The 24295-nt window shown below is 43.9% G+C and overlaps 1 protein-coding gene across 3 annotated transcripts in view; it reads left to right on the forward strand.

Moving 5' to 3' along the window:
- Positions 1-4012: 4012 nt before the first annotated feature.
- The window catches only part of LOC119436636 (erlin-1-like), a 48438-nt gene continuing 28155 nt past the window's right edge, over positions 4013-24295 (forward strand). The window contains exons 1-9 of one of the 3 annotated variants that reach the window (XM_049659392.1): positions 4013-4236; positions 4313-4404; positions 4552-4574; positions 4653-4733; positions 4933-4979; positions 5784-5845; positions 9788-9913; positions 12376-12508; positions 16389-16480. In XM_049659392.1, the coding sequence (XP_049515349.1) occupies positions 4320-4404; positions 4552-4574; positions 4653-4733; positions 4933-4979; positions 5784-5845; positions 9788-9913; positions 12376-12508; positions 16389-16480 (649 nt within the window). In that variant the 5' untranslated portion in view covers positions 4013-4236; positions 4313-4319. The remainder of the gene's footprint in view (positions 4237-4312; positions 4405-4551; positions 4575-4652; positions 4734-4932; positions 4980-5783; positions 5846-9787; positions 9914-12375; positions 12509-16388; positions 16481-24295) is intronic. The other 2 variants (XM_037703563.2, XM_049659398.1) reach the window with 2 other exon arrangements.

The following is a 24295-nucleotide window of genomic DNA, read 5'->3' on the forward strand; positions in this document are numbered from 1 at the left end:
TTATCTCTTTTCTTGTATTGGTCTAAACGTAGCTTTCATTTAACCTTTCAAAGCTAGTGAAGCATAACAAACAATACTGGCTTTCAAACCCCGATAGTACAAGTTTAACAGACAACTGATAATTCAAGGAAAATGTGACTGGATGGGGAAAGTAACGGTCAAGCTGTCTGTAAACAAGGCAAATGGCATTCTTCTGGACGGCTTCCAGTTTGTTAATGTTGGTAGCTTGTGCATACAACTCCACCATATTCTAGAAAAGGTCATATTAGCTCAATTTATATGAGAACTTTAACATTATTGGTAGATGATTTTAGCATTTGCTGCAGCTATAGAAGTTCTTAAAAAGCTTTAACGCAAATAATATCAACATGCTTGGACAAGGATAAATGATAAGACAAGATGAAGCCTAAGTACTTGTATTGAAAAACCCTGTCTAAAGTTGGTATGTTATTTGAATAGATAGAAATAATTGGTGATGTATGTTTTATGAAGGACTATATCACAATTTTGTTGAAATAATTCACTGCCTGCCAAGCCTCACACAAGGCACAAAATTGGGAAAATTAATAATTCAGGCATTGACAGTCAAAAGCAGAATTCATCTCGTGATATAGAAAACAATCGCCAGCATACAATCAAACACTACTTTCTGTGTTACTGGGAAGGTCACTTATGTAAAGTAAAAATAGTAAGTTGGCAAGCACAGACGCCTAAAAAACACCTGATGGCGCCTAGTGTGGCAGAATCAAATGAGTTGAAACTAACAAACTGCGAACAATTCAAGAGAAAGTTAGAAATGCAGTCAAGTAATATAGAGTTTTAAGGATAACGCTCAGCTTGTTCGGTAGTTCAACAGTAGTTCAACTGGAATTGTTCAGTGTTCAATTGGATTCTGATGTCAAAAGCATGAGCGAGGCCATGAGTGAATTCCATGAACGGCAAGATGGTACTAAATCCATGCAGAATGCCATGTTAAAACTTAGATAGGCATTATGTGATTCAACCAATTCAACAATATGCTTATAAACTATGTATTCTAACATTTTACTAGACTAAGGTGTAAAGAAGATAAGTGACTTTATATAGTTTCAAAAGCACATTTTTACCAGCATAAAAAAGGGGGAGGACTTTCTGTTTTGAGAGAACGCTGAAAAATAATAGCGATACTGAGGAGCACACTGGGAATAATGCACGAAAATGCATTAGGAATTACGTCAGGGACCCCACATTTCTTAGATGTGCCTTCATTGAACAACATTTCTTAAATTTGCAGACGTACTTCTATATTATAACAATGTTATTAAGGCATACAACATTAAATACAGAAAGAAAGAAAAAAATGCTATGGTAGTGTTTTCACTAAGAAACGAGCCCCTAAGGGTGCATGCACAAACTCTAACACATGTGTTTGACTCTTGCCGATTGCTTCAAGTTCAGCAGAAGTCACACAAGCCTTCTATACCTTAGTTAGAGAAGCTTGGCTTTCCTTGCAGAGCGAAGACAATTGCAAAAAAAAAAAAAAAAGCACATAAAGGTAGAGAGGTTTTGGTATAGCCTGTACAGTAAGAGATCCACTGAAGATAATTACAACACAAGCTCGGGGCTGTCCCATAATGTCGGAAGATAAACCATTTATCTACACGCATGCACAGGGTGGAAATGATTGCATTCCCATGCATACGCTACATAATGACAATCACCACAAAACCCCATCGCATTACTATTACTTCCACGGGTAATTTTCACTGCTGCTATGGAATTGCTGTCTCACTACAGCAACCAATACATTGGACATTTCAATTGGTTCATGAAAGCGGAATGAGCACTAGCCAGACTGAAGCAGAGGCATTACACACACTGTTCAATGCCCAGCCTCGTGTAAGTCACTTAAAACTCGTCACAGACACTTGCTGACTGCCTTCAGGCGGGGACATGCCTTTCTGTTAGATTCACGTTTCACGTTCAGACTTTCGCGTCATTAGACATGACTATAGCCAGACTGACTAGGCTTCTGGGTGCGCAAAGGGATGCGAAATGCGTGAATGCAATTTGTTTATCGACAAAAGGCACTCCTATCTTGCAAAGTGATAATTGGAAATATCTATGCACCCTACATCGATCGTCAACGGCGGCGCGCATCAATTCTGCGTTTTCGAGCTCGTGAGCAGTGTCTCGACGTGGTTACCCATCTAGCCACCGTAACGTGGTGTCGAAGGCTAAACAGGCATCCGGCTATATCGGAAGACGCAGTCACAACTAAAACTAGCAACAATCTACGACACAAGCTGCAAAACACGAATTATCTCCGTCGGCACCATGCAGTCGGCGGCACAGTAGTGTCACCACGACTCTTCGAAACCGCCAATCCATAGCAGGCGACATGTGGTGCCGTTTTGTGGGTGCAGTGCAGTTCCTTCGAAGCTTCACTATTATCTTCGTAAGGGAAACGTTATTCGCACTCACTGATACTACACAGTACACACCACACGACCACAAGTAACCACAGCGATCAAGACCGTCTCGTGCGATCCCCTCCCCCGCTGCGTGCACGCATATGTGGGCGCCGACAGTCATTTTCGATTTCAAAATGCGGCATTAAATAAAATACTCTATATATTTAGACGTAGTATATTTAACAACAAAACGATAATATTAGCATTTCATGTCTTTCATTAAACTGCTTTCTTTTTGGTGACGTCATTGCGTGGCAGCAGCGCTCTCCACTTGGACTTCGCTGGTGACACGCGCGTGTCACCAGCTCTTGCCTTTTTTTAAATGCGAAGCATTTCTTGCCGGCGGCTGTCGGTTGTCCCGCGTCCCACACCCCCACAGCGCATGCGCGTCCCCTCCCTCTCCTCTAGGAATCCTGTACGGAGCGGCGCCCGCGTCTCACACAGCGCATGCGCGTCCCCTCCTCCTCTCTCTCCTCGAGGAATACTCTACGGAGCGGCGCCCGCGTGCCACACCCCCACAGTGCGTGCGCGCTCCCTCCCCCTCTCTCCTACGCTCCCCCCTTTCTCTCCTCTAGGAATCCGGAGCGGCGCGCTCGACAGGTGGTTCGACAGCTGCAAACTCCGCTGGGGGCGCCACGGTAGTTCCTTGGTATGAAAATGACGGAGCGATCTCCACACGACTCTGACCTTTATATGCACTGTGATTTCGCCGCTCAGTTTCTATGCATGGGTGTTCTGTGGCTCAGTTCCCGTTGAAGCGATAGACCACACGAACCTTCGGTCTCTGCTCCTGGTGTGCTTGCTCACGCCAGCGTTTTGACAGTGCTTGTCTGCGGTCATCGAGTGTGATCTATTCATGTTTGCTTGAGCTCGCTGACACCATGCTTGTTAATTCAGTTAGTAAGCGAATGTCTCCAAGTTTATGCAGCCCATAAAACTACTATCCTTACTCTGTATACTCTACTAGTAAATTTAATATTGCAATTGATGCTTCGCCTTTCAGGCAAAACTGCGACTTTTTTTTCTCGTATATTCAAATTACAATCCGACGCTATCATGCCTCCAGGTTGTAGTTAAGTCGTACTTGATGATTTTTCTGCGCCGCCCGGGGGCTTGCTTGGTTGGCGTGGTTCGGGATGATTTTCTTGGCCGGACAACGCCGCCGACACCGGATTTTCTGCGACACGGGCCCTTAACGCTGTCGTGTTAGAACTGTTATAAAACTGGTCTTCTAGCTCTTCCTATTATGTAGTTAACGCAAAGAAGGCGTTCACGCGTAACTTTTCGCTTAGCTCTAAGACATTGCCTGCTGTGTCAAAGCGGTCAGCATGGCGGTAAGGTAAGCCTGCATTGATATTTTGTTTCTTTTCTTGGGTACGTTCATGGATGGGGGTGTGCCAGTCTTCAATTTTGTGCTGCGAGTATGAATGCAAGTTTTTCTGGTTGTTCAGAGGAGGTCGTGGGTTGTTCCATGGTCGTCCCGCTTGTTCAATTCCCAGCCTGTTCAATCCATTTAGATCCAAAACGACATCTGTTGCTAGCCGAGTCAGTAACCGAGTCGTAGCCGGCCGAAGGGCCAAGTGTGTTCTGTGGCCGTCAACACAAATTTGGCGAGTGCGCGCACCGGAGTGAATGTTACGGTGTTGTTTTCGTTATGTTTTCGCCTTAGTAGTTTTCGCTTTCTGTTTATCCTGAAATCTAGTCTTGCGTCATCAACTGTAATGTGCATTTAATCGTGTTTAGTAGGTAATCAAGCGTAGATTTGCGGTGCCATACTTGCCTGGTAAGCAACGTGTGTGTTTTCTTTCTAGAAACGACGGCATTCAGAAATCAGTACATTTTGTGATACCATTTTGCAGGCGTAAAATGCCAAACTCAGGAGTTGCAGCTTTGACATGTGCATTTGCATTGTTCCTTGTCGTCAATTTTTCTCTGCACAAAATCGACGAAGGTAAGGCGTCGACTGCGGCGTCGACTGCTATGGTCCTTTTGATCTCGCATGTGTTGGAGTGTAATTAGTTAGAATAGGGTGCGTGCATTACACTTTACATGGTCTCACTTTTCGCATTTTGACAGTTTCTTTTCTTGCGTGTTCCAGGTCATGTTGGGGTTTATTACCGGGTGAGCTAGTTTTCACTTCTTTGGCAAATGTGTTGTGTCGCATTGTCTAATAAAATTTTTCTTGCATTTATTTCCAAGGGAGGCGCACTGCTTAAGCAAACTAGCAATCCAGGATTTCATATGATGATCCCATTCATTACAACTTACCGATCAATTCAGGTGGGTTTGGAAGGTTTCGCATAGTAACTTATTTTTCTAGACAAGGTGATCGTCTTAATCTCTGACTCACATGCACATACAAAGGATCCCGCTTAAGTTAAATATGAACTTCAATCGCCATTGGAATGATCGCAAAATATTTTCTGTCCAACCACATTGGGAATGGAGCAGAAGTTGATGTTTGCTTTGTTTTTTGCAGGTAACTCTTCAAACAGATGAAGTAAAAAATGTGCCCTGTGGGACCAGGTACATTAATAAGCTCGTAATATATATATATGTAATTAAAAAAAAAGTGCTCAAACATGCTTCTGTTGAAAAACCTGCCACCACTTTTTGCATTGGACGAACTCATTCAAGAAGTTTCCCTTTGTTCATACCATATATCCAATTTTGTGTATGCAAAGCTGAGTCCGAAATACAAATTAGTACTACAAGTCTTTACCCAGAGAATTACTAAAAAAAAATAAAGGTTTGAGTGGATTCACCTTCCACTTACACCATTCACAGTATAGCATGTGGAATAAATAAAATGTTGGTACAACTTGGGCTTTTAACAGTACATTAATAAGCTTGTAATATATATATATATATATATATATATATATATATATATATATATATATATATATATAATTAAAAAAAAACAGTGCTCAAACATGCTTCTGTTGAAAAACCTGCCACCACTTTTTGCATTGGACGAACTCATTCAAGAAGTTTCCCTTTGTTCATACCATATATCCAATTTTGTGTATGCAAAGCTGAGTCCGAAATACAAATTAGTACTGCAAGTCTTTACCCAGAGAATGACAAAAAAAAAAATAAAGGTTTGAGTGGATTCACCTTCCAATTACACCATGCACAGTATAGCATGTGGAATAAATAAAATTTTGGTACAACTTGGGCTTTTAGCATTGTTTTAAAATTTTATAATGCAGTGTTTACAATTGGTATAGTTACCTTTCACTTCAATTGGTTGAATCATTGTGCTGTAACATACTGCACCTGAGGTGTCCCACTTAAGTGTTTTGCTAATTGAATGTTAAATTCCAGTGGTGGTGTCATGATCTACTTCGACAGAATTGAAGTTGTGAATATCTTAAGCCCAGACAGTGGTGAGTGTTTATTTTACTTCATTTTCATCGGCATCTTGATATACTTTTCAGCAGTGATACTGTGAGCATGGCATGGGCCCATATCTCCCTCACCTCTATGTACCCACCCATCACCGGCCAATGCTGGATTTGCTAGTGGGATACCTGTTCCTCACTCAGTTTCATAGTGTTGTAAATAGCTGAATAAGAACAAGTTGCTTGAAAAAAAGTACTGACCATACTAACGATTGCTGTGTTCCAACTGATCAATTACTGCAGCCACTAGCATCTTCAAAATGCACCTCTCGAACCCATTTGACATCACAGCAAGGCACGTAAGAATTCAAGTTTATTTATAAAAAGTCCCTTCACTGGTTGAAAAGCAGAAAGAACCTTTCGCAAAGAAGCATAATGAACCCCAACTACGTAAGTTCACGAGAAGTATGTGCTTTCTGACTTTTTTTTTAATTGCTAGAGACTATATTGGAGATGTTGGCAGATGCAGGAAAATGCAGCAAAAAAAAAAAAAGAATGAAGATTCACTTGCTCTTACTATTGAATATTCTGCAAGTGTTCACCCTTGTTCCTCAATACAGGATTTATGGAGCAAGCGAAAGACAGACTCAAAAAAGATATTATTGAATCTCACTTTATACGAGCAGTAGAGAAATGTCTGAGCACTGTATCGTTAGCATTGCTGGATGACACAGTTGAATTCTTGCATTGGTGTCTGTGATGTCTCATGGATTCAAGGTAAGATACAGATATAAAATAGTAATGGTTGCAATAAATTGCAAGTAGGAAGTCAGCATTCATGTGTGCTGCTTCTGCTTTGTTACAAAGTGCTCTGCCTTTATTGTACTGTTGCATACAAAGTGTTTCAGAAAATGCATTCTAAATTCCTCAAAAATAGGGAAGGTACGATAATTAAGCAATTTTTTCTTACATTGCTTTGCCACACAGGCATGCATTTTAAAACAGACTTGTACATGTTAAAGAAAAGTAAGAAATTATAATTACTGTATTTATTTGAATATAAGGTGAGTTTTTTTTTCCCAGAATACTTTGACTCGAAGACCTTATATGTGAGGCTGATAAATTCAGTTATTGTTTTAATATGCCAGCAGCAGCGTCACGTTTCCCGCAATCCAGGTTTGAAACGTCAGCGCAAATTGTACCAGCTAAATTGGCAGGTGAGGCAGTACCGTATTTTTGCACATATAACCCGCACCAAGAATTTAAAAAACGTTTACAGTAAAGGTAGAGTGCGGGTTATATATAAATTTTGCCTTGAGTTGTGGCTACACGGCAATGCGAATTTCTCCTTATCGTGCGGCTTCACAGCATCGCGACACATGCTGCTGTGAAGCCATACCTCAAGGGGAAGTTCACACCTATCTAGTTTCATTTTCTCATGGGGAACCCTCACCTCTGCATGTTGAAGCTCCCTTCCCCCTATTTCATGGTCGCCATTGTGTATTTTGGTCGTGTTAGTAATTTACTATTTAGGGCAATCCTCCGTCGGCTACGCTATATCGCCTTATATTAGTGTGGATACTTAAGTTCTTTTTCTTGGGTCCCCCAATTGGGGGGGGGGAACCATTGCCTTTTATTCATGACGGCCTTATAATCAAATAAAATATAGCACTTCATTAAAAATGTCATTCATTACAGTTACCAATTACTGCCCCATGAAAGTAATTGTGCAATTACTAAAAATCGATTGGTTACTTATACATTATTTTCCCCTACCATTTATTAACATTACAGAAATACAATAACGAGAACGAGCTTGGCTGGCTCTTTCAGTGAGTCCTCTGCAGCCCTTCACACACTGTTTATCTTCACTGAATATTGCTTTGCAAAATTTTTGTTAGTCACCTTCCCTCGTTTTCTTGTAAGGACATCAGCATAGACACTGAAACTTCGTTTGATGGGCATGCTGGAGGGAAAGGTGGTGTTGCATGTATGAACACCGGTCGGGTGAAACTAGTCAACGTATGTTGGGAACTATTCGATGAAAATTGAAACAGCAAAGTTTAAACTCGCTGAAGATGAACATTCTGACATTGAGGCGCTTGTGCTGCAGAGAAATGGATACCATCACAAGATGCAGTATGTGCCCAGCGAACAAATGGTTTCCAGCAGAACGTATGGACACGGACAGAAAGGGACGACGACACACGCTGGACGACGACACAGCGTGTGTCATCGTCCCTTTCTGTCCGTGTCCATACGTTCTGCTGGAAACCATTTGTGCTATGTGCAACCAACGAACTCAGGCAAACACTATTCTTATGTAGTATGTGGTGCTGAAAATGCAGGCTGCATTACCTGCCATTAAAATGACGAATCAAATAATGAGGGCCGGGTTTGCCTGTCCGAACCTGCTCATTCGCAAGGCTGCCGAGTGGCATGACTGCAGGCGTTCTGTAGTTTTTGCCATATTCAAGTGCTCGAATCTGCATAGCCTGTTACAGCTTGTCTTGTCAATAAAGTAACTGGTTACATCTGTAATTGGTTACTGAAACAATGCTCGCTTTATTTCACACATAAATTTACTCCCATGCACACATTTCCTATCGTAGGAAGTCCACTTTAATGTTTCTTTCTGTACGACAGTCAGGCGTATAGCACATAACATGTATTGAAACACTGCAATTTAATATTGCTGTATAGCGTGGTACAGAATAGTAGCTTTTAAGTTTGTTGCCTTGCATTAGAGTTTAGCTGTTTGTTGTACTTGACAGAAATATAGGGTGTTTCGCTAGCAAGTGCCAAGCCTTAAAAAAAAAAAATAAAACGATGGGCTCTACATGAATGCAACCAATGCAGTATTGTTGACTGTCCTCTTGAGCAACTCAGGGTATGTTTTACTATGAGTTTAAATAATCAATTAACAGTACTAAATAAACAACTTTTAAAGTATTGATTTAAATACAAAATCTTCAATGAAGTTGCAGAGCCTATTCAGAAACATTGAATTCTTTTGATGAAGATAGCTGTTGTCATTTTATTTTTTCGGGGCTGCAAAAAAAGCATGTGAAATTTGAAGTTCCATGGTCACATTAGTGCCCTCAAACATGCTTCGAATTAATGATGGTTGCTACACATGAACAGGATGTCTGAAAAGGCCATAAGCAAATGAGGCGGTTCAAATACAACAGTCCTGGCTTCCACTATTGCCAAGGTAATTTGTCTGCTGAAGCGATAGAGCAAATGGGGCCATATGATATAGCGAAAAATAGTGCATATAAATATTTGAATCTGGCTTTTTGCTGTTGACACACTAAATGGGCGAGGCGGATATGGCAGTGAATGCACTGCATCCAAGATGGTCGTGGCCATCGGCTCGCCTTCATCATTTTTGCTTGTGGCTATGGCCTAGGCATAAGGTTCGGTCTACAAGCAGCATCGATAATTTGTTTAGAGCATGTTTGAGGTCACTAAAGTCGCAGTGCGCAAGTGCCTATTTATATGGTACATTTTCAGATTTCACATGCTTTCATTGGAGCCCTGAAAAATGGAAACCAATACAGCTATCTTTATGGCAGGAATTCAGTTGAATACTTCTCAATGCATTCTACTACTTTTCTTTTGAAGGTTCTGCATTTATGTTAACACATTAAAATTGGTAAATAAACTGTGCTAATTGTTGAGTTGTGCTCATAAAAAATACTTTGAGTTGCTAAAGACAGTCAAGAATACTGAGTTGGTTGCATGTGTTTTTTTTAAAGCTGGTGCAAGTTAGCTGAAACAGCTTATATAATGGAATGCTGTGTTTGTCATGGCTGATTTGCTGTTACAGATTTTCACAGGACCTATTTATCTTTTATGAAGCATTCGAAGAAGTAGAATAGCACCTAAATTTCAGTAGAGATGCTGGAAGGTAGCAAAGAATCCAGGTCCTTGTGTTATTTGCGCCTTCTGAGGCAACCTCACATTGCCAAGTTTCTGTTGCAGTCTATGACATGGTGAAGAACTACACCGCTGACTACGATAAGACACTGATCTTTAATAAGGTGCATCATGAACTGAATCAATTCTGCAGTGTTCACAACCTCCAAGAGGTCTACATAAACTTGTTTGGTAAGTTCACATTTTTGTAGAGACATATGTCATCTTTTAGTGAGAAAATGTGTCAAAATGTTGTATTTACCTATGTAAGGCCCACTTCTTTTGCGTTTTTTACTTTTAAATTTTTAACAGGGTGCGGTCATTACACGAGGTAGGCTTATGACTACTCGCTGAAGCCCTCGCCTATGCTTTGACTGTTATGCAGGATAATGCAACCACTAGCGGCCAGCTATGAACAGTTTTTTTTCAGTCGTTCTCATAACTTCTGCTGCTCTCATTGTTTAACGAGCTCACTTCATTGGCACTCTCCTAAAGCTCTCCATCCTCCGTGCTGCCCATTACTATTTGAGATTCTCACCTTCTTGCAGCTCTTGATGACTGTCTCAAACGAAACTGCACGCCACACGTCCAAAATCCATCACACGTTCAAAATCCACACTTGCACTTCTTGCAGTGATGCTGTCTTAATGTGCCTGAAACCATTAAGCTAAACAGTGCCCCCCCAGCACAGTCGATGCCGTTAAAGCGTGCTTAATCTGTCTATGCCGCCTGATCGGGAACCGAAATTTGAAAGGATACGGTGACAATGATGATGAAATCATCCATAGGGCACTGGCTAGTGCCATTAGTAGTGACTTGCGAAAATTAACCAACACGCGAGTATGCGCATGATGCTTAGTAAAACTGTTTTTATAAGTTTTTGTGCTCTAAAGTAGAGGTGTGGGTCTTACATGAGGGCAGGCCTTACTTGAGTAAGTGCGGTAATATATGCTACAAACTGGGGGAAGGTCTGCTGCTTTTTCAAGGGCATGTAGCGCCCTTACCGGATAAGCACAAACTAGAAGGTGTACAGTTTTTTAAGGGAGGCTAAAGGCAAACATTCAATCAGTTTAGATAGTTTATTTACTCTTTTAGAAACCTCCATGACATGACTTCGTTGCAGAGAAAATTGCAGCTGAAGTAGCCTCTCAATTCTCTAATCAAACCGTCCATGATGAGCAGCGTGTATTATAAGGAAATCCCATGCTAAGCCAGGGACCACTGCCTGGGTTGAGTTAAGAGCCACACAGAGATGGCGCCGCACTCCTGCAACTAGCTCTCACGGACCAGTACGAAAAGAGAACATTGATTTCTTACATTGGAGAGCCTAATAAAAGTGACCAAAGTGCATTTTCTTTCATGATTAAATGCAGCATAATTAGTATAATATTATCTGTATTTGACTCTAATTTATCAGTTATGAGACCTGCCATGGTAGCGTAGTGGCTATGGTGGTGTGCTGCTGAGCTAGAGCTCGCAGGTTTGATCCCAGCCATGGCGGGATCAAACCGGATCTTTTCAGTGGGGGCAAAATGCAAAAATGCTCGTGTGCTTAGATTTAGGTGCACATTAAAGAACTTCCGGTGGTTAAAATTTCCCCCACTGCAGCGTGCCTCATAATCATATTGTGGTTTTGGCACGTAAAACCACTGAATTTCATTTTTGCCAGTTATGAACGAGACATTTATACGTCGTTGGAGTTGAGACAAGATTTTCAAAATGTTGTCCTACATTTGTTATTTTATCACTTACGAAAGATTTGTTCTCAGTCTAAAAGGAATTCTTGTACAAATCAGAGCAATCATGTTTCACTTTAGGTTGACTTTGCCTTTAGTGTCCCATCAATCTGAGACATGTTTTTTTTTTTTTTTTTAAGCTAGTATCTCTAGATTTTAGTCGTAGCCTGGTGAGGCATATTCACAAATTTGGGGGAGTTGTCTGAAGTTCACTGCTATGGGTGTCAGAAGGCTACTGTGGTGTCCTTACCATATGAGCCTTCACCTGTTCTATTACGAAAAGAAAGAAAAAGTTGAGTTTCTCTTGTAACTCTGCACTATTTCTTTTGTGTGGCTGATTTGTTCCAAATTACATTGCAAGGGAACCAGAAAGAAAAGGCAGTGTTTTTCATTGCCTAGATCCTTGGAGGATATTATACTCCCAGATGAAAGCATTATTATTTCATCATGAGTATTCCGATTCCAGAATATAAGCCTAATTCTTGGCTGTGTTTAATGAGGCAGGTCCACTAGGTTGCTTTCTCATAGATGCATTGAAAAAAAAAAAAAAGCTTGCTTAAAGGATTTTTATTAAAGAATTACTAACTAGACACAAGCAGACGCTACCAGGATCTACATCACGGGGAGCTACTGTGGATGTTTCAGGGTGGCGGTGCCATCAGCCAGCTTTTGTTTTTGCATTCTTTTAGACTTACACTGCTCCTCGACTTAGGGTAAGACTGACCTATTTGCAAGCCTGGAAGTGTAATCTACCCATCTGCCAAGGGTAAACTATGTAGCTTTTTTAGTGTGCACTTTAGCAAACATCCTTTACTCATGAAGCTGAGTGAGTTGGCAACTGAGTTTGTCTTGAAACAGAGTCTGGTTCTGTTGTATGTACACTGTCATAGACACATTGTTTTTCTTGTCTGATTGCAGACCAGATTGACGAGAACTTGAAAACGGCCCTGCAAAGAGACTTGAATGTGATGGCACCTGGTCTATTTGTGCAAGCAGTGCGGGTGACCAAGCCGAAAATTCCTGAAACAATCAGACGTAACTATGAAATGATGTAAGTTACCTGTGGAAGTTGCTGTTGAGAGGATGTTCAGTATGGCTCTCCTATGTGAAATAGCTTTTTAGTATATAAATATACCATCTATATAAACAGTTCTTTTTTAATTGCTGTCTGTGGGTAAAAGCTATGCAATCTGTTGGAAATTGTATAATTAAGGAATCTCACTGAAATTAGTCCACCTGGCAGTGCAGAAATTATTTCAAACATAGTGTGCTTTCATGATCATAATATTGTTACGATGCGGAAGTCACATATAAAGATGTATTTACAATATTTACAAGACAGAGAACGATACATAAACAGGGTGGCTGTCGAGATCGTTTCCACCTCTACACATCAAATCGTCATCTTTTGACTCTTGGTTGCGCTGTAACATAACCCCGGCCTGCAAAGGCGCTGTCTCAGCGCTAACTATAAGGGATGTACACTCATGGTAAAGTAAAGCTTCAGCCGAGACACATGCACAACGTCAGTGGGGACAGGCGAGTCCAGCGGGACGATCTCGTAGTTGACATTGCCAAGCTGACGCAATATCGTGTAGGGCCCGGTGTAGCGCGGCATCAGCTTTTCTGACAAGTCGATGCGGCTACATGGTGTCCATAGGACGACAACGGAGCCAGGAGGAAATCGAATGTCCCGATGATGGCTGTCGTACCGGATCTTCTGCGCAGCTTGAGGCTCAGTGAGCCGGGAGCTGACAACCTGGCGCGCCGTGTGAGCCCGAGTGAAGACGTCTTGAGCATATTCAGTGGCAGTGTTCGTCGAGGGAGGAAGCAATGTTTCAAAGGGCAGAGTAGGGAGGCGGCCGAATAGAAGGTAAAATGGTGAAAAGCCAGCGGTCTCGTGATGGGACGAATTCAAGGCAAAGGTCACGAAGGGTAACATGCAGTCCCAATCACTGTGGTCGTCAGAAATGTACATAGGCAGCATTTCTGTCAACGTGCGATTGAGCGGCTCAGTGAATCCATTTGTTTGCGGGTGGTAGGCGGTGGAAAACTTGTGCTCAGCAGAACAGGAGCGAAGGAGGTCTTCAACAACTCGGTACATGAAGGTGCAGCCGCTATCAATGAGGAGCTGCCAGGGTGCGTCGTGATGATGTTTAATTGACGAGAGCCAGCACAAGGCGGGGTGATCGGTAAGCACGGAAAATGTGCGGCCATACAAGTAGGGGCAGAATTTGGCTACTGCCCAAACTCATGCCAGGCACTCCCATTCAGTAATTGAAAAATTCCTCTCGGCGGGTGACAGGAGGTGACTGGCGTATGCAATTACGAGCTCTGCATTACACTGCTATTGAACGAGTACAGCCCCAATTCCATGGCCACTGGCATCCGTGTGAAGTTCAGTGTTAGCCGATGGATCATAATGAGCCCGCAATGGGGGAGCCATTAGCAAGCGTATGAGGGCGCAGAAGGCTTTGGTCGGAGCAAGGCCCCATGTGAAAGCAATGTCCTGCTTAAGTAAGTCTGTGAGTGGGGGAGCGGTGTCGGCAAAATTCTTGATGAAATGACGGAAGTATGAGCATAGTTCAACAGTTTCTTACGTCTGTGGTGGAAGACGGAACAGGAAAGTTCTAGACAGCGCGAATCTTGTCAGGGTCTGCTTGAACGCCAGCGGCACTGACGAGATGGCCAAGAATGGTAATTTCAATGGGCACTTGGATGAGTTCAATTGCAGGCCAGCGCGTCAGAAAAGAGCAAGAATGGCCGATAGACGCTTTAGATGACTCGCGAAAGTTGGTGAAAATACTATCAAATCTTCTAGATAGCACAAACATGTGGACCATTTATAGCTGTGAAGTAAGGAGTCCATCAGTCTTTCGAAGGTTGCTGGGGAATTACTAAGGCCAAACGGCATAACCTTGAATTGGTAAAGGCCGTCAGGTGTGATGAAGCCAGTTTTCTAACGGTCCATGTTATCTACTGAGATTTGCCAATAGCCTGATCGAAGGTCTGTGGAATAAAGGTACTTGGCTCGGTGCAAGCAGTCCAAAGTGTCATCAATACGTGTTAAGGGGTAGACATCCTTGCGCGTGATTTTGTTGAGGTGTCTGTAATCGACACAAAAGCGCCAACTGCTGTCCTTCTTGACAAGGACAACAGGGGATGCCCACAGACTGCAAGATGGCTTGATAACGCCTTTAGTCAACATCTTATCGACTTCTTGTTGTATCACTTGTCGTTCAGCATTTGAAACACGCTACGATCGGTGGCGTATCGGATTGGTGTCTCGGGTGTAAATACGATGAGTGACCACCGATGTCTGGGCTAAAGGGCGGCCATCAAGGTAAAAAATGCCGCGGTAAGTTTCCAAGAGATGGCGGAGGCCAGCAGCTTGTGCAGGAATAAGGTCAGGTGTAATCATCTTGCTAAGATCGTCTGACAAGAGTAGGTGAATCGGAGGTTCTTATAGAGGGCGACGGAATTTCGACGGTAGAGGGCCACGTCAAAAGCCAATATCTCGCTATCGTTCATAGGCAAGATGTTGCCCAAAGACATGCCTCTGGGAACAATTTGATACGAGCCGTTAAAATTAAGGAGAGGGAGTGAAGTCTGATTGCCTGTAATAGTGAGCATGGTATAAGGAACGGTCAAATTCTTTTCAAGCAGTATGTCAGCAGTGGGACATAGCACATAGACACTGTCAGGAACAGATGGAAATGTCATTAGAGGGACGTACGTAGTGGCTTGAAGCGACAGGCTGATGTCTTCGGCAGAGCATAACTGCGGCTATGTGACTGGTGGACTATAGCAGCTGTGGGATAGTTCAAGCTAAATGACACTAGACGCACAGTCAAAGAGTGCTGAATGGGACGATAAAAAGTCTTTAGCCGAGCATAACTTCATAGGGGCATTGTTCCAAAACAGCATAAAATACAGTGATTAGGCACCCCGTGATGCCACTGCAAGCAGTGCACATGCCAAGCACAGTAGGCGTGCCTCCGTTGGCGACACAGAGGATGCGTGATGCAGCCGGTGTGAGAACTTTGCTCAAGCGTCGGCGCAATTAGGCACTTTTCACAGATATGTACGTGCCAGTGTCAATGAGTGCTGGGACACTGATGCCATCAACTACAACGCCCATGTGTGACTTGATGTGTATGTCAAGTCACACATTAGCTGTGGATATTTGTGCTTCTATTAGGCAACAAACAATGTTTTGGTAGGGAGCGCAAGTGATGTGCTGTGGCCGCTGGTCGCGGGAACATGTTGCTCCTTTTGTTTCGTGGTAAATAGGGTTAGATCTCCAATGCCTTTTATGTAATAAATCCATCATATTTTGTGGCTTAACAGTACGAGACTTAATTTTACATCGACTGTACCTAATGTCTTTCTTTTGCATGTGACACACTACTTTTTGGTCGCAGATACAAACAGTGATAGAAGTCTCTCTAGCCTTCGTTGTGTTGCCTGCTATGTAGGAACAGAGTATAATCAGACCTAAACTAGAATGTGCATGTATCATTTGGGGCCCTTGCACTGAAATAAACAAACAAATTTGAATGAATCCAAGGAAAGGCTGTGACGTTATATTTAACAGTGAACATTTTCCGTATCCAACTTTCCCAGTGAACTAATGCAGTGAAATGAAATACAGCAACTTGAAATACAAAGAAAATAATTTAGATTATGGTTCCTTCTGTACTTATTAATAAAGAGCTAGCAGTTGAACCCCCACCATTTCTATGATCCTTGCACCAATAAAATGTATTAATCATCTTCGTCAGATTGTTCGCTGTCTATCATTGCTTTCTGTTATTTGTTCTATGGCTTCATTGAATTTGAATAGGTTTGTCTTGATTGTTGTTGGCATTACATATGCATAAGTGTCACATGAGGACCTTTATTTATGCACATTTCTGGCCATGTTACAGGGAAGCTGAAAAAACCAAGTTGCTCATAGCTGAACAGAGGCAAAAGGTTGTGGAGAAAGATGCTGAAACTGACAGGAAGAAAGCCATCATTGGTGAGTCAAAAGTCATGGTATACCTGTTTAGTCGCTTTATTGTTTCGACACTATCAAAAGCAATAAGCTTTTGATAGTGTCAAAGAGCCCACAAGTGTTGCTTTTGGGCTGATGTTATGCTGTGTTGTCTTTTTTTGAGGACAATATGAAACACACATTCATTGCCAAATTTCTCATGCGGTGTGTTGTTACCTTTGCTCTAATGTACAACTGGCTGTTATATTTTAATGTGCAACAGTTTCAAACAGTGGATCAATGCTTGGGCTCATTGGTATAGCCTCTGTTTTACAGGCAGATAGAGCATGACTACAATGCAAAATGCACACTCACAACGTGACTATCTACAGTATAGACCACCTATAATGTAACCGCTTATAGTGCGGGACCGGATATAGTACGGTCTTTTCAGACTCCCATTAATTTTCCCATAGCACTCCACGTATACGCATACCGCTTACAGTGCAGCCGCGTGAGCCGAAATACCGGTTATAATGCGGCTTCCGCGGGAAAATGTCGCCGACAAGTGTGGCAGCGAGCACGCTTCTTAAAAAGATGCGTGCCGCCGGCCGGCGTATGCATTATTCAATGCAATCAAACTCTCGTTAATTCGGACTTATTTGGCCGCACATCAGTTAATGCGAACTACTTTCGGAGCTCGGTGAGCGAGGAGCGCCGCAAATGTGCGACGCAAAAGAGCAAGAACGGCGCTAGCGTCCAACCGAAACGAAGCGGCGGAGTCCGCATCGCCACAGCCATCAGTTGAAATCGTACGTAAATGACAGCAACGCCGGAACGCTTCGAGCCTATTTGTGTCTTTAAAGCCTGTATTCTTGCGTTTACCACCGTGTATAACACTGCGTTGGCCGCGGGCTTTCGTAACTGCGTAGTCGTAATACACGATCGCGTCGATAGCGGCCGTGTTTTCTCCGCAGCGGTTGCAACGAACAGTAGTTTCGTTTTTACTCGATACGCGCGTCGGCCGCGTGCCTAAAAAACTGCGTAGTCGCCATCGATGATCACATAGATAGCGACCGCAGTTTCAACTGCATTTGTTGCAGCGAGTGGTAGTTAATTCGTCCAGACTTGGTGCGTGCGCTGGGCGCGTGCCTTCAGCACCGCAAAGTCGCCGTTCATAATCGTCGATAGCGGTCACAGTTTTTTCCGCAGCGGTTGCGGCAAACAGTTGTTTCGTTTTGACTCGGTGCAAAGCTGTCGAGCTTGAAGAGCACCGGCTACATCGCGATTATGTTTTCGCCAGCTCACTGGCGAAAACGTAATCGCGATGTGCCCGCGATAGTACAAAGCCTGTCTACATGCTTGGTCTTCATGTTTTGCATACGTGCAGTGCTTGAAAATCGTTGTTTTGGTTATAGTGCGGTACCGCTTATAGTGCAGTTATGCGCGACTCCGGCGACTTATGTTATAAGCGGTCTACACTGTACTAAGCTAAGCTTGACTGTCACCTCACTGTAGGACCTCATTACCCACCGTGTATGCTCTGCATTGTTAGCCCTTCGGTGGTAAAATTTTTTTTAGAAAATGTGTCCCCATAGGCTCTTATTTTTTTTATTACAGACTTAAATTCTTTAAAGCGTCTTATTTCGAGAAAGAAGAAGGACATAATTTTTCAGGTGACGATAAAATGTCACATTTTTTAATGTAGTGTAGAACCTCGTTCATACTTTTTCATAAAATACGTGGAAAATAAACGTACGATCCGGGAAAACGTACAATCCGAATCCAGTAAAAATTGAAGCTGACAAGTCCATATTGAGGTGCAAGGGCAGAAAGCATTTATTTCTTGCAAAGCATAGTTACAGTCGAATCTCATTAATTTGAACTGACGCTGTGGTCCCATCAAAGTTATGTGTATTCCAATGTGCGAGAACACTCGGTAATTCGAACGCGAAAGCATTTGTGACGGTTAATTCGAACATAACTGTGCACTGATAATGCTCTCAGCAGCACGCCAAATCACGTGGTGGCGCCTCCGACTGGCATTGCTCTGACACCGCCATAAAGCAAAAGCTTAGGAGAGACCCCTCAACGCCGCGTGGAGAAATAAAAAAGAAAAAAAAAATACCGTGTTGAAAATTTCCTCTCTCAGATGGTAAGGTCGCTGTTTCTGCGTCGCGCCGGAACACGCGTGTACGTGCCGACGTCTCAGCCAACGCTGCGGCTGCGGCACAGAGGGAAGGAACGCGAAGGCCCAGTCCGGCCAACACTCGCTTCAACGGCAGAAAACGAAACTTTGGGGAGCTGGCGCCAGGCTGACGGCAGCGGCGGTGGGCGCGCACGGAGACTGTCGAAGGTGAAAGAGCTACGAGAGAGTTGAGAGGGAGGGCGAGGGGAGCCACCGAAGCGACGGGGTTGCCGAGGCCAAATGTGCTTCCCTGCCGCCCTCCTCCCTCACCTTCGACGGTCTCCGCACGTGTGCGTCGCCGTGCCGGCGCCGCCCGCTCTCTGAAGTTTCGTTCGCTGTCGTTATCGGGATGCAAGGAGGAGAGAGATTGTGGTTGTGAAGAAGAAGAGTGCGCTATCGGGATGCGAGCGTTGGCTGTCGTGGGCAGTTTCATGGCCCTCGCTCGCTATGTGCTTGCTTGTCGCGAGCTTTCACGACTCGCACCGTTCGTACGTAGCGCTATGGTGCACAGATATGTCAAAAATAAGTCCTTCTTTTAATTCGAACAAATTTTCGGGCCCCTTCGAGTTCGAATTATTGAGATTCGGCTGTATTTTCTGCTGATGCGTCACATCCTTGGACAGGAACAACTCCTTTTGCACACATTGCAGACCCTTGTCCGCATTTTCGTTGTCTTTCGTGCGAGAGAAGCTTTGTAAGGCTTCCAGGCCAGCAAGAGCTGCGGCAAAGGTAGCCGGTGGGCCCAAGCCTTCGTTCTCGCCGCCGTCTTCAGGCGCCTCGTCCGCCAGCATCTCCGCTACGATCTCGGCAAGTGGCAGCGCCGCGCGCGCGGCGTCCGCCTGTTTTTGCCGCTTAGTAGTTTGTGTTGAAACAAGGGGTGAGGTAGCGCAAAGGTCAATTCGCTCGCCGCTGCTGCCGCACTTCATCAATTCAGGCGAACGAGCAATGCAGAGAAGTCGCGAAGGGGACTGGGGAATTGAGCACTGCAGAGAAGCCGCGCGGTGGCCGTCTGCCACTTAGCGTTTCACAAGCACATGAGAGCGGCCTTTTTCCACACCTGAATGATAATTTTTCGCTGCAGAACGTATCATATGACCGCAGTTTGCTGTAATGCTGAACGTTGCTGCCGAATAATCGTATTTTCCGGGAACGTATTAACCGGAATGTATTAACACATTCCTCTATGGGGTCATGTTTATTTTTCGCGATTGCAAACGTAGGAGCCGGGTAATCATATTAAGCGGGAACGTATCAGCAAGGTTCTACTGTATTCTGTTTTATACATGGTTTATTGCTGAATAAATGGATGTATCCGAGTGGCTGTGCTTCTCAACACGACCAAGCTCATTGCACTCTGCTTACTTTTTGACAAGAAACTGGCTTGGGGTCCCGTTAGGGAGACTTTGCAAGGAACAAATTTTTTTTTGCTAACTTTGTCTTTGTATTTTTACATTCTTCTGTAATTAGTGTGACCTATGTGTGTTTCTTTTTAAATATTTTTTTCCCTGCATATATGTTCTGTTCCTACTTGCTCACTGTATGCCTTGCTTTACTTTCGTGTTTGTGGCTTGTCATCCTGCTGTTTCTTTCTTCTTCCCTTCTTATCTTCCACTTCCTTTTCTATTCCCTCCTTCCTAAAGAGTAGGCAGGCTTTCTGCCCCTTTTGTTGTCAGTTGCCAGCCTGCTCCATCCCTATTTCCCCCTCTGTGTGTGTATGTGTGTTTTCATATCAAATAATAGTAATAATAGTAATAATAAATTAGCATAATTAATTTTTTACAAGTGTAATAAAATTCACACAACTTATTTTTATGTTTAAGGTTTGACACAACTGAGGCCCGTTTTTTTAAACATTCCATTTCATTTTTCATTTTTATCTTATGTCGTGCCAAGGGTGCGATCGCAGAAAATACGTCGTTGTGGTGGACTCTGAGCCATGTCCAAACCAAGGACAAAAGGCCAGAAGAATGGAAAAATTAACTGGATTAGTAGAGATACCGCACTAGGATACACGGCCGTAGCGAAAGCAAGGCATGTCATGTGAGCGCTTGCAAACAAACTGGTGTGTACTTGTCAGAAAAACAAAGCGATTAAGAAAGTTGCTGTAATCAGTTGTTAGATTGCTAATTGATATTCTGTCAGTTCTTTTGCATCTCACAAAAAAAAGAATGCACGCATGGCAATATCACTGGCTTGCGTGCGCCCACCTGTAAGCAAAGTAATCGCATGTCTACGGGAGAGCCATGCGGGCAAGCAGCTCATGGTAACACTTTCAAAGATAAGAAACGAGATAGAAATCACTTTTCCCAATGACTGTTAACTGATTATAAAAAGCACCCGGCGGGATGACTCAGTCAGCTAAGGCGTTGCGCTGCTGAGCACGAGGTAGCGGGATCGAATCCTGGCCGCGGCGGCCGCATTTCGATGGAGGCGAAATGCAAAAACGCCCGTGTGCTTGCGTTGTAGTGCATGTTAAAGAACCCCAGGTGGTCAAAATTAATCCGGAGCCCTCCACTACGGCGTGCCTCATAATCAGAACTGGTTTTGGCACGTAAAACCCCAGAAAGAAGAAGAAGATTATAAAATGCTTATAAATTATTATAAATGCTGATTATAAAATTTAGAGCCCTTCCACTACTGTGAAGATGGAAGCCAGCGAAGCTGTGACTATGGTGGGTCTGCTGTAGTGAATATTGGTATAGTGAATTTATATATTATCATTATTGATTATATTGAGCATCTTCGGCATGTTCGCCAAAGAGCAAGGACACCGGCGTCTTGTTTTCACCTGGCACGATGGCCAAGTAGTGCGTTTCCTGTGCCAAGTCCACCCCACTGTCATAGACTAGCGTATGAGCACATCGTTCATAGCTGCGGCACACTGCATGGCAGCATCAGGATCCTGTGAAATCTCTCCCGCTCCTGCTCTTGGCGGCTCATACCCACATATCCAACGCGGGTATGAGCCACACGTGATTTCTTTCATTCTCTTTTTATTTCTTTCCTTCCTTCCTTCCTTCTTTCTTTCTTTCTTGTCCCTGGCTCATTCATACCCACATATCCAATGCGGGTATGCGCCACACGTGATAGTTAATCGTGACATAACTTACGAGCATGTGGTGTTATTGATGTCATAACTTATCAGTCAGGTTAGTCATCCGTTTTGACACCTGTGCTAAGGCACAACTGGCGGGAAACCGCCATGCACATGGAGTCGAAATGCTGATGATGATAGTTTTTCTCTACACGCGGACACGATCATGGAGGAACTAGCCCTTAACAGCTTCACTGTAAAAGTGCACAAGCGGGGGCGTGAGCACGTAGCAGTAAAATAGGCGAAGGGCGGATACTTCCAACCAAAACTACTTTATTGATAGCCACCATAGAGTGAAGCAAAAAATCGGTTTTGGCGGAAGCCGAGGGGCAGAAGCACAATTAGAATTTTTTCTAGACGTCACGGAGCACGCCCAGAGGGACACTAGGCAATGCTTTGTTCCAAAAAAGTGTGCTTTTTCAAACGTTTCATTGCCGTCCTACAAGTACATATGGCTGTGAACCTTAAAGGGATTTTAAAATGCACCGTTCTTAGCATGCATGCACACTCATATGTTAAAAATTATTGAGGCGTAATAGATGGCATTCTCAGGTAATATGGGTTCCGACACCCCTTTGATTGCTTTGTCTGATGATAGAATGGCATTTTCTTAGGCATGAGAAATGCCTAAGAAAATGCCTAAAGCGTAAGAAATGCCTAATTGGCATTTCTTAGGCATTTTCTTCGGTCACTGTTGACAGTAAGAGTAATGTGGGTTTGTGCATGCATGGTTGTGTGTAAATGCACTATTCCCAATTATACAGGGTGTTTCACTTAACTTGGGCCAAACTTTAAAAATATGCAAATGTTACATACAGTGGAATCTCGATGATACGATCACGGCTAATACGAATTTCCGGATGATACGAATTTTTCTGTGGTCCCGGCTGAGCTTCATTGCTTTGCAACATGCTAGAGAACGGTTGTTACGAATCGATTTTCGACCCGCGTCGGTTGATACGAATAAACGCCGCCCCACCGACGGCCGCGAAAAAGAACAGCGCGCAGTCTTGCGCTTTCTCCCTTTCTCTTTTGGTGCGGAGGCGCGGATGCGGCGCCGGACAGCGCGGAGGCCGCGACTGGGTGCGAAGAGTTTGACGCTGACGAGGTGGCGCTTTTCTTGCTTTTGCGCACGGCGGCCGCAGGCAGCGAGCGAAGGAAAGGTTTGTGCGGTCTATCACTTCAACGGAAACTGAGCGGCGTAAGCACAGCGCATACAAAGGTCAGAGCCGTGTGGAGATCGCTTTCAAGATACGGTGCGCGTGACAACCCCGACAGCCGGCACAGGCGCAAAGAACAAGAATGCATTTGTTGGCAGAGTAGAAGCCGCCCCCCCCCCCCCCTCCCTTCCTCCTTCCCTCCCTCCTGCGTTGCCTTTTGGTGGGAGATTGCGTCGCCAGTTACCCTTGTGCCCGGTTGCAAGATACGTATTTGGTGCCCCGCAGCACAGCGTCGCCTCCCCCCCCGGGCGAACTTTCGCGCGACGGAAGCAGGGCCGGGCTCGACTGGCGTGCCCGGCCATGACGGAAGTCGCGTTTGCTCTCCGCTGTGCGTTCGCTCTCCGTGCGTGAAGGCGCGCGACCCCCGCGCGAAAGGCGCGCTTTCACTCGCACATACAGTGCGCGGTGACGTCGCCCTTGGACTCATGCTCCACGTCTCATGCTCCTCCTCCACATCGCCTTCGTTGATCTCCTCTCCCGTCGGTGGGCGCACCTCGTTGAGAAGCGTGCTCGCTACCGCCCTTGTCGGCGAGATTTTCCAGTGGAAGCCGCATTATAACTGGTATTTCGTCTCACGCGGCTGCACTGTAAGCGGTATGCACATACATGGAGTTCTATGGGAGGGTAAACGGGAGTCGGAAAAGGCCGCGTTGTAGCCAGTTCTGCGCTATAAACAGTTACATTATAAGTCATCTGTACTGTAAATGCTTTTTACGTGCGCGTGCCTGACTGAGTTGACCTCCGACTCTTTAATTTAGCTAGTTTTAATTGTGTTTCGATGATACGAATTTCGGCTAATACGAATATTTTCCGTGACCCCGTGAGATTCATATCATCGAGATTTCACTGTAGCTGGACAGAACCAAGGTAATGTTGTTTGCCGTCGCTTGGAGATACTCAGATTACTTTTTGCATTCTGCCTAATTAGATAATTAGTCTTTAATAATTAATCAACCTCTCAATTATTATAATTAGATGAAAAGCATCAATGAGAAAATTATAGAGCAGAGATAGAGCTCCCGATAGAGCTTTCTGTTGCTCAATATGTGCTACATAAAAGTGTTTTTCCAAGCGGGAAAGAAGCCCGCGAATACACGCAAAATTGCCACGCGACTGGCCGCTCGAGGTACTTTGCGTGTATTCGTGGGCATCTTTCACGCTCGGAAAAACACTTTTATGTAGCATGTATTGAGCAACAGAAAGCTGTATCAGGGGTTTCTCATGCTGTTCTACAATTTTCTCATTGACGCTTTTCGTCTAAGTATATTAATTGAGAAGTTGATAAATAATTAAGACTGATTATCTCATTAGGCGGAGTGCAAAAAATATTGTGAGTATCTCCAAGCGATGGCAAACAA

This window comes from Dermacentor silvarum, chromosome 1 (assembly GCF_013339745.2).
Source record: "Dermacentor silvarum isolate Dsil-2018 chromosome 1, BIME_Dsil_1.4, whole genome shotgun sequence".
NCBI classification, from domain to species: domain Eukaryota; kingdom Metazoa; phylum Arthropoda; class Arachnida; order Ixodida; family Ixodidae; genus Dermacentor; species Dermacentor silvarum.